A 10,856-nucleotide genomic window follows, 5' to 3' on the forward strand; every position below is an offset into this window, starting at 1 on the left:
CACTCAACTTGGCATATCTGTTGGCAGATCAACGCAAAAACGGAGTTGGCCCTGCGCTATAACGACATCTCACCTCTGGAGAACCATCATTGCTCGGTGGCATTCCGGGTGCTGGAAGATGAGAACTGCAACATATTCCACAGCCTGTCACCTGAAATGTACCGTCAAGTTCGAGAGGGCGTAATCCGTTGCATCCTGGCCACTGACATGGCAAGACACAACGAGATCCTTGCACAGTTCAAGGAGATCACTCCAGAGTTTGATTTCAGCAACAAGGCCCACACAAATCTTGTAAGTTTGAAGTGAAATTTAAATATTTCTGGTTGGTCACTGGTTGAGGAATAGTGACACAGTTTACTTCTTGTTGCAGCTGTCTATGGTGCTTATCAAGGTGGCAGACATATCGAATGAGGCACGGCCCATGGATGTCGCAGAACCCTGGTTGGACAGACTACTGCAGGTAAGGCCAATTTACTTACCCCTGCTTGATTTTGTTACAGCAGTTGAATTTAAATTCACCTTTAAGAGCCTGGTATTGACAAGCACCATAATTGGTGTGCTTTCTGCCCTGATCTCAAGTGCTCTTTCCTGTGTTTCTGTGTCGTCAGCTGGTCATGTATATCCACATTTAGCTCAGGGCCAGGGGGAGTCAGTGAGCTGTTAGTAATTGCTCTCAAGTCTCTTGGGAACAAGGGGAGAGGGTGGTTGCCCCCGGCAACCAAACACTTGACGCATCAGTCTTGAGCCACTGATACTCTGTGGTGCTGCAGGAAGGGCACAACTGACATATCTTTTGTCTGTGTGCAAGAAAGGAACACGGGTGGGAAGGAAACTGCAGAAGAGTGCTTACATTTCGAAATCTGAACAAACCATGTGAAAAAAGTTTGCTGAAGTTGAATGATGTTTAAGATTTTCCCTCCTCTGGTTTCTTCTGCCATTAACAGTTCTGCTTTATGTGGGTGGTCTGGCAACCAGAACTTCCTCCTCCTTACTTTTCTCTCACGTTCTTCCTTCCCTGTGTGTGCTCCCTTCTTGATCTCAGTCCTCTTGGCCGTTTCACTCCCTGCTCAACATTCAAAATCTTATTCAGGTTTCTCTCTTTGTTCATTCATAAATGACACCCATACAATCTCATCTCTGTTATTTTACAATTTCTTAAATTATGCTCCTCATGCTAATGGGCATGTAATGATATAAAGGCTCAAGGGGTTAGATGCCTTGGTTGAGATTTGTGCTAAATGAAGTGGCACTACTGCAGTTTTCTTCTGAATTTGTTCCGTTTTTGCATGCCAGTCATCATTCCTCCATTGCTTCTTACTCATTTATCACAACTGCCTGAGGAATGCAAGAGCCCTGCCCATGCAGCACATTATCATATTCTGAGTCTTTAAGTTGACAGATTCATTTGTGACTCAGCACTGAACAGGTTACAGAGTAAGAAGTCAACTTAAATAGACTTCAAATAGACATGTTAGGCATTTCCAGTTTACAGACAATTACTGTCACGTGTTAACTGCATATTCATGTGAGAATGTTTGGCCTCCAGGTTTCTGAACACATATTGTTTCTCCGGGAGAAGTTATTAGCCTGAGAGCCAATGCACAACCTGGGAGACATGGGGCTACCTTCCATTTGTCCCCTACCCTTCCGTGTGTCTAGCATGAGTTTCTCTGTAAGAAGGAAATGAATGCATAAGATAAAAAGAAAGAAATTTTGATCAGAATATGAATTTTATGTTATTTAGAACCTTTCATTTATTCCACATCACTACTATGAAAGAGGAGATTTGGGAGAACCATCTTCACACTGTTAATTTTATCAACTATAGGGCAATCACAAGCTCTGCACGTGTGCCATATGGCGCACATGTAACTGAGGTTTCTCCATATCTTGTAACCTATTTTTTACATTTATTTCTTATAAACATATTTTTTAATAAATGGTATGTCTTGAAATCTTTTTTTAAAGAAAAAAATTAAAAATACATTTACAAGTAAATCGCCTTAAAGAAATCTGGCTGATATAGAGAAACCTCAGCTACCTGTGTGCCAAATTTCATATGTGTAGGGTTTATGGTTCATATGGATTCCATAAACTTCATGCTTACAAACCCCCTAACTGTAGTTCTAACACTTATCAGTCTCAGCTTTTTGTGAAGCAGCACTGCCTGGCAACAAAGCGCATGGGTTTCTGGTGTTGCCTAGTGTGATGGAGTTTTGTGGAAGGGGGATGTGAGGCGTTGTCGTCCAAGTGAACCCAAAGCCCTTGACTAGCATCTGAAGCTTGTTGTTTTGCAGGAGTTCTTCAAACAGAGTGATGCAGAGAAGCTGGAGGGGCTGCCTGTTACGCCCTTCATGGACCGTGAGAAGATCACGAAGCCATCGTCTCAGTGCAGCTTCATCGGGTTTGTCCTGCTGCCCCTGTTTGAGGCGCTGGGAGAACTGTTCACAGAACTTCAGGTAAACATATGAGTGGATGTGGGCGAGGAAGCAAGTTCATCGTGTTGCTTGTGGTTCATGAAGCGAAATGTTACAGGATCTGATAGTGCAGCCAGTACGGGACGCTCTGGATCACTATCGACGGCTGAACGAGGCAGCAAAAGATGAGCGCCTTCATCGGAAAAGTGTTGCAGATGTAGGAGAGAGTGTGGGAGATGGGACCAGTGCCCCAGTTGTTGTCAAGTCTGCCAGTGGACACAGTGTAAAGTCACGGCGCAGCCTGGGGGCGAGCTCACGGTCCCGGTCCGCAGATGAAGATGATGACATGACAGCACCTGGGGTAAGAATGATCATGCAGTCAGGTTAAAGGACATGAAAATCCACTAAGATTCCTCTGTGTTTACTTCTAAACCAACCTAAACTTCTAATAGAGATTTTGTGTTTTCCTAATGAGTTTTGACTACATTTACCTATTTTGGTCCATCCAAGTGGTTCCGAAGTTCTTCTTCCTGTTAGCTTCTGTCAGCATCTGCACTAATCATTCTCAGTTTTTTTCAAGTAGACAGTATAAGCCCTACCTTCACAATGTTAATTTTATCACATTTACATGTGTTTCTATAAGCAATAAAAAGCTTTGTGGTCATATAATTTGGCACCCCCATAGTTAGTGATTCCCTGTATCTGCTTGCTTATTTATAACAGTGCCTTACTTTAAACATATTCCTATTAAATGCCCTGTTTTAAAAGAGATCTTTTAGAAAAATATAAAAAGTATGATTATGAGTAATTTGTTATAAACAGGCATATGGTGCAGGGGGCTGGAAGGGTCTTTTTTCAATTTTGCCACATCCAAAAATCTTATTGACAATGATGAAAATGATCTTGCAGATACCAACATTTTGAATAGGTAGAGGAACTGCTTCTCTGTTATTGAATGTACGTACATAGGGATGGTAATGTTAGGCAGAAAGAAATACTTGCAGCTGAGGCATTAGTACCTGATCCTAGACCTTTTGAGTTTGAAATTGCTATGGCAAAATTGAGCAATATAAATCGCCAGGTAGTGATCAAATTCTGACAGAACTTGTTCAAGCAGGAGGTGAAATATTATGTTCCAAGATCCATAACTAATTAATTCTATTTGGAACAAGGAAAAACTGCCTGATCAAAGGAAAGAGTCTATTATTGTACCAGTTCATAAGAAGGGTGATAAAACTGACTGTAGTGATTATTCGGAGATATCACTGCTATCAACTTCATACAAAGTGCTATTCAATATTCTTCTCTCAAGGTTAAGTCCATACATAGATGAAATCATTGGGGATCATCAATGTGGCTTTCCATGTAACAGACCAACTACGGATCAGATTTTTAGCATTCGTCAGATACTAGAGAAAAAATGTGAGCACAGTAAGACCGTACATCAGCTATTCATAGACTTCAAGAAAGCCTATGATTCAGTTAGAAGGGAAGTATTGTACAATATTCTGATAGACTTTGGGGTACCCATGAAACTAGTTAGGCTGAATAAAATGTGTGCCCTTGTTCTACTTACACATGTTATGTGGGAAAAAAAGATGGATGAACCATTGGCTCTCTGTCAGTGACACTGATTGAAAACAAACTGGAGGAACTTCTGAAGCATCTGTTTTTGCTGCAGGTGACACCAGATGGCACTGTGTGGGAACCATCTGAAACAGTAGAGGAGGAGACAGTGCTGGAAGATATGGAGGAGATGCAGGAAGGGGAAGCAGAGGAAGAGGAAGAGGAAGAGACAGTAACAGAAGTAGAGGTGAGCGAGAAGACCCTGAAGTTCAAGATTTCAACAGAAGGTAGTGTCACAACACCTGGAGGCAGGAAAAGCTACCCTGGTAGTCGGAAGGGAAGTCGTGAGAAGACACAGCTGCAGGACTGCCATCACAATGTGCACGACCTTGTCAGAGCACTCCACGACCAGGAGAAATTTGGAGCTTTCAGAGACTTATCTCATACACCCACCATCACCCCCACATCCCCACCACCGCTATCCAAAGACCGTCCATTCTCATCACCATCCCCAGGTAAGCATCAGAGGCATGGTAGCACAGAAGACATGGAGTTGCAGGGTGTAGTGCAGACAACCAGCAGAAAGGGGGGGGAGCTTTGTAATGGTGAGACAAAGTGCTTTGGAGATTCAGTGAAGCAAACAGGTGAACAGCTCAAAGTGCAGACTAGTGACAGCAGCTTGGCAACAGACTGTGCTGTGCTGAGGGGTGAGAACCATGACACTCCTCACAAAGACAAGGAGGCCAGTAAAGCAAGGAACAGAGAGAACAATGCCAAGAAGACAGCTATTATGAAGAAGCTTTTCAGTGTGGCAGAGAGGCTCTCCTTCAGCAGTGAGAAGCACAGCGGTGACATGACACCCAGTGACAGCAGCAAGTCTTCATCTTCTCCACTAAACAAACCAGAGAGTACATCATCTACATCAGCCAACACTGGAGACATGACGTCTGTGGGGGAGTCTGTGAAAAAAGCCATGACATTACCATTATCAAAGACAAGGAAACCTCAACGAAAAAGTATTGAAAGTGCTGGGAAGATAGGGCGGAAATTTCTTATTGGTGGAGGTGAGAAATGTTACTCACCATCATCCTCCTTAGAACTTCTCTCCCCCTCAGAGAGCTCCTTACCAGACATACGACAGCAGCACAACAGCAAGCATACAATGAGCACAGTGTCTCAAAGCCCCTCCAGAACTGTGAAGATACCAGGTCAAGAAGGTCCGAAGAGCAACGGGCCCGAAGCCAGTCACAACAAGATGGAGAACCAGGACAGTTCCTGTCATATTGCAGGCTCATCCCCCACTGGAGAGAAAAATGACTTGGCAGTTCTTTCTGGGAGCCTAGACAGCATCCTGAAGGGGCAAGATAAATCCTCTGGCAACAACAACAACCGCAAGAAGACCAATATATTTAGCAGTCCACGGTCAAAACAGCATTTTTTCACACGCCTGGGACGGAGCAACACTCACACAGAGGGAACCAGGCCCCGTGGTAGTGAAGGCGGCCCCAGCAAGGTGCAGCAGCACAGCTGGATGGCTTCCCTAGCAGCAAGCTTCCGTGTCAGGAAGAACCACCATCACCACCATCAGCTTCTGCATAAACCACAGGGGCAGGAATGATGACCCAGCTGCTGAACATGACTGTCTTCATCTGTACTTGCTGTCCATCAGCAGATATCTCATCTGACTATGGCAGACACGGCAAGTTATGATCAAACATTCCCTTTCATTCAAACAATGTTTGATATATGACTTCTGATCATACAAACAGCAGGGTTTATTGAATTCATAATTTTATTTTAGTGACAAGCGTGGCAGGCCACATGAAGTCAAAACCTGCAAGTGAGTGAACTTGATGCACGTTAAATCAGTATTGAGTGGCATATCTGTGTACCCTAGTCAGAAGCATTAGTTACAGACCACATGTTGCTCTGCAAGTGAAATCATTCCAAGGTAAAGAATCTTTCAAGTGCTTCTGAAACAATGGAAGGAACAGTTCTGAATGTGTGCTGTAGTATCTGTTTCATTGTTCTGAGTCTGGTATTAATCATTAAGTATTTAAGTTAGTATGTTATGTATCATTAAGATTCGTAACTCGATGCTAGTCTTTTTCATCACAACCTCATTCTTTGAATTGTAGTCAGCAGCGTACAGTTCAGACTGCATAGTATGTACAGACATTGGCACTTATAAGGGAGAAGCATTTTGACAATATATTTTAAAGTATCAGAGTGGAGAAATATTAAAACGTAGGTGAATCTATTTTTGTTGTCAAAGTAGGGATATTTGGTGGCACTGTAGTCAGTGTTACTCGTATTCTCTCTCTTGGATAGTCTGAGGGCTCCAGTCAATTGTTTCTGTTCAGTGTTCACACCTGTCTCTGAAACTGTAACATGTTGCCCATTGATGGATGTCCAATCAAGAGCACCTGGACCAGTCCTAAATGATTTCTCATCTCAAAGGACTGGGGTTCAATTCCAAGCTTGTGATATGAGTATATATGTGCATCCAGTGAATTGTAACATTTTCCTTGAAATGTTGGTCTGTCTTCCTGAATGATATGTTGGAAATTTAGAGACATGTTGTTAACGAGCAACTGTATAAAAGGGCATCCACCCTTTGTCTATCAAGTGCTCTTTCCTTTCTAATACTGAAATTCTGGTGCTCTGCTGGATGGCTCTGTACCACTGAAATGGATCCCATGGCTTCCAGCTTATATGTACACTTGCCCTACATAAAAAATTTACTCATAGTGTCCAATTAAAATATCCAATTAACTATGTCCAGTTCCATTAGCTTTGTACGAGATATGATGTCCTTATGGTGGTTTAAGGAGATGGTCTTATTGGGATGTGATGCCATGCAGTGGTGCAGATAGGTGCCCGCCTTTCAGAGGAATGCACTATCTCCATGTCAGGGGTTGAAAATGGAGGCCACATGTGCCTTCAAAACATTGGTATATATCTATCAGACTACAAGGCGTCACAATCCAGAAGACCTAGTTTTGAAAATCTGTATGAGTTAACTTCTCTGACCTCAGAAGGAAGAATCATCATCATGTGTAAAGGTGAAACGTTCTTTGATTTTTTAAATTACATTTCATTCCTACTCATCAGAAACTTATTATAACTTATTTCTGCCTGCAAGTCATTTGTGGAATTTGAATGTACAGTGTGCCAGGGAAAGTCCTAATGCAAGTGGATGGTCACAAGATGTGTCTGTCTCTACATGTGCTGATTGCTTCAGGAGCATGTTGTGACACGTCCAAGACAGAGGCAATATATTTCTACTTTGCTAAGTGCATGGCAGAACTCAATGCTTGAACGCTCCTAATATCACAGGTTACCCCTAAACACCATCCTATGATAATTCAATCTACTTCACATCTTCACATCCTGTTTCCTTAACATTTTGAGGGAAACCCCCAAAAGTACTCATTTAAAATTTGTTTCTCTTTTTACATTGATGTTGAATACTCATTTGTTATATGTTCTTTGAAAGTTTGCCTTTTCATGCTTGTTCAAATAATGTAAGTTTTAGGGATAGTAAACTTTTTCTCAGGCAAAATCAAGAAAGCAACAATAATATTGTTTGTAAGATTTGAGGCTTAAATCCCAGAAGACTGCTTTCTTAATAATATTGTTTGTTTTGGAGACAGGGTTACTCAGTTACTATAGTGACTGTACTGCAGGATGGTTGACGAAGGAACTGTAATTCTGTTTTTGGCTGGGGTAAGAAATTATACTATTCTCCACAGTCTCCAATGCAATGTGTAACAGAGTTTCTTCCCCCAGGATAAAGCAGTCAGAGTATGAATCTGACCACTCACTTTGATCTGGTGATGAGGTTAAGAATGCATGGAGCGATATTACTATTCCTTCACATATCTTCATGGGTGGTGCTTATTTAAGCAGGTTGACAACTTTACCTCTTTTAGGTATACTTATTTTCCAAGAAAATCTGGTGTGGATGGTATGACAGCGGGTAAAATATTTGGAGATAGAAAGGGTTAAGATATATTTAATATTATTTTTTCATTCTCTGCTTGGTCTTTCAACTGAAAACTTGCAAAGGGGTCCTCTTGCCACCCTCAAAATTCTGTTTTCTTCTTTTGAGTTAATTATTCAGCATATCATAGCCCTGATTTCGTCACCATAATTTATCATGTAAGCTGTATAAATCTTCCAGTTTATCATCATGAAGGGTCCTGCATTTTCATTTTCTACAACCCTTAGGTCCAGGTAATACTTCAAGAGAATGGTGATTCTGTTTGGTGATATTTCATGGGTTCATTTCCTTTTTCTTTGTATGTAATTCATAAAGAAATCTTGCAGTTACTTAATGGCACCACAAACAGATGTGGGCAAAATAAAAACAAAACATAATATGTACAATTTGGATATATTTTCTCCCTCTTATTCAATTATCAGAAGCCCGTGAGAAAGAAATATATTAGTTATAACTTCCATTTCATTTCTTCCAGATTTGAAAAATTTTCTGTCCAATAAATATCTGGCCAGTTATGTTCACAGTGCACACAGAAACTCGTGTAGGTCATCATGTGAAGTGTCCATTATTCTTGCCCAGTTTTAACAAAGATTGGACTTCTTCAATTAATTTTATTAAAACTCCCCAATATAAATTTTCATGATCATTTGTTCATTATTTCTGAAGTTATGTTCATAGAGACACAGACATGACATAGCTGATATGCACATTTTGCAACTTTTCATTGCAGGTATGACAAAATCTATCAAATGCATATCACAACATACAGCATTGATCTGAAGATTTCTTTATGGAGGGTTTGGGAGGAATTTTATTTGACTGGAGGTTAGTGTCAGAACATCCCCACCCTCCTCCCTGTAGCTGAGCTGGAAGCTGTGGAGGTTTTTCCACCCCTCACCTGGTGGGCCTACACTATGTGAATTGCCTAGCCAAAACTGCTATATAAATGTATTTTCCTAAATATATATANTTTAACATGTCCAAAGAAAAAGTACCATAACATGTCTGTTTCCAGAGCTGTGGTGTGGTGTTGTTGGTTTCGTTGTTTTTAGAGGCAGCAGTATGTAGTGCCAGTTGTGCCAACATGACAACTGCACATTATAGATTGTGCCCATAATTCAACATCCCTACAACACAGTAAATAAATTGAGGAATTTCTTCAAAATCCCATTTTGAAAGTGTCTGGTTCACATCCTATTCTGACTTAAATTTCCATTTGTTTTCCTGAGTCCCTCTATGCAAATTAGGGGATATTAACTTAAAATAGATCATGATCACTTTCTTCTATATCCCCCTTCATTCAACATTCACTGTTATCCAATTGTAACTCTCTATAGTAGTCTCGCAGACTCTTCTTCCTTAATAACAGTAGGACCATCATTCCCTGTCTTAATTACAACTTAAGAGACTTATTACTTTATGGTGTTCTGTTGCTTGTGTGAGAGGAGAAATGATGTGAGTATTGGTGAAAAGCAGGACTGTAAGTTTAGATCTCAATGCATAAGGAGAAATTGTGGCATGTCTATTAATGTGTCAGATAATATGAACTGTTAAATACCACAAGATAGGCCTGTGCCAATGTTTAGGCATTTAGTCTCCACCTTCTCACTACAGGGGCTTGGATTCAATCACAGGATGGTTCATGTGGAGCTTCTACTGGGTAGAGCGGTTGTCTTGTAAATACATAGCCCCACACAATAAAGAATACCCTCCGGCTGGGCTTCGCATTTTCTTTTACCAAAAGAACTTATAGTAACAAACTTTCAATGTTGGCAACGCAAACGCGAAAATGTTTGGGCGGGGTGTAAGGTGAACGGCATCAAATCGTATCAAGGACTCACCTTGGTTGGGAATGTTCCTCATTAATTCGGCACGATTCCTCACTCTGATTCGTGTTCAAGGAGCAACGAAAGATAATGCGGAGAACGTGAAATGTTATATTGAGATGATCTGGACTGAAAATGATAGTAGACTCGTGAAGACGTCACTTGCCTAGTTATAAAAATGTTTTTCAACGAAACTTATTTCCAGTACTTTAAGGTACGAGTACAACTGAGTTGTTCATGTATGTTGCATTTAGTGACTGATTCTCAAAACATATAGCTAAATTAAATCTTTCATATGTTCCTGCCTTAATTATTTAACATTGACGTAAATATTTCATAAATTATTGAACGAATCATTACTCAGAGGTTCTGCTAAAAGCAGAAACTACAACTTGCGGAAATTGATAGTGCTGAATCTCATCCAGGGATGGATATGACTTTCTATAACAGCTAAAACGCTTGAGATCGGTAGAAAATGGCCAACACATATTGTAACAATTCAGATCCCGGAATTCATTCCCGTATGAACAATTACTGGGAAAGGGCTTAATGACACAGAAAGTTTTTTGTTCCTTTGGCGCAAAACGTATATTTTATAAATGGAAACAGCATGTGTGTCTGAGACATTTCGTGGGTGCCGAGAGTTGCACCTATCAACCTTCCAATTTAAGTATAACTCTACCTCGTATATCATGTTAAAATGATCTTGATTATTCCCGAAAGCATTCACATCCAATATGCCCTAGATGAAAATAAAAGGACTTACTTCAAGGTGTAGTTCACTGTTTAGTACGGCCTACGTCATAGAAATTTGAAAAAAAAAAAAAAAACTACTTTATTTTAATGTAAGGAACGCAATTAACTTGCATGTTGTTTTTGGATTTTTATAATAACATGTTTTCGTCAGCGCTTTCAGTGAGGCATAAAATCAGGTAACCTCATAGGCCTATATAGATTTAGACTTGAGCTTGATCTTCACAAAACGAGCCTCCCATCATTAGCGCGCAATTTTTTCGAACCAAATTTGTTAAATGATTAGTT

The 10,856-nt window shown here is 40.6% G+C and overlaps 1 protein-coding gene across 2 annotated transcripts in view; it reads left to right on the plus strand.

Moving 5' to 3' along the window:
* LOC111873579 (high affinity cGMP-specific 3',5'-cyclic phosphodiesterase 9A) overlaps positions 1-8,958 on the plus strand; it is a 110,804-nt gene extending 101,846 nt beyond the window's left edge. For both annotated transcript variants that reach the window (XM_023868401.2, XM_023868402.2), the window contains 5 exons: positions 28-291; positions 371-460; positions 2,298-2,459; positions 2,536-2,778; positions 4,099-8,958. In XM_023868401.2, coding sequence (XP_023724169.1) covers positions 28-291; positions 371-460; positions 2,298-2,459; positions 2,536-2,778; positions 4,099-5,601 — 2,262 coding nt within the window. In that variant the 3' untranslated portion in view covers positions 5,602-8,958. The remainder of the gene's footprint in view (positions 1-27; positions 292-370; positions 461-2,297; positions 2,460-2,535; positions 2,779-4,098) is intronic.
* Positions 8,959-10,856: the final 1,898 nt, after the last annotated feature.

This window comes from Cryptotermes secundus, unplaced genomic scaffold (genome assembly GCF_002891405.2).
Source record: "Cryptotermes secundus unplaced genomic scaffold, Csec_1.0 scaffold631, whole genome shotgun sequence".
NCBI classification, from domain to species: domain Eukaryota; kingdom Metazoa; phylum Arthropoda; class Insecta; order Blattodea; family Kalotermitidae; genus Cryptotermes; species Cryptotermes secundus.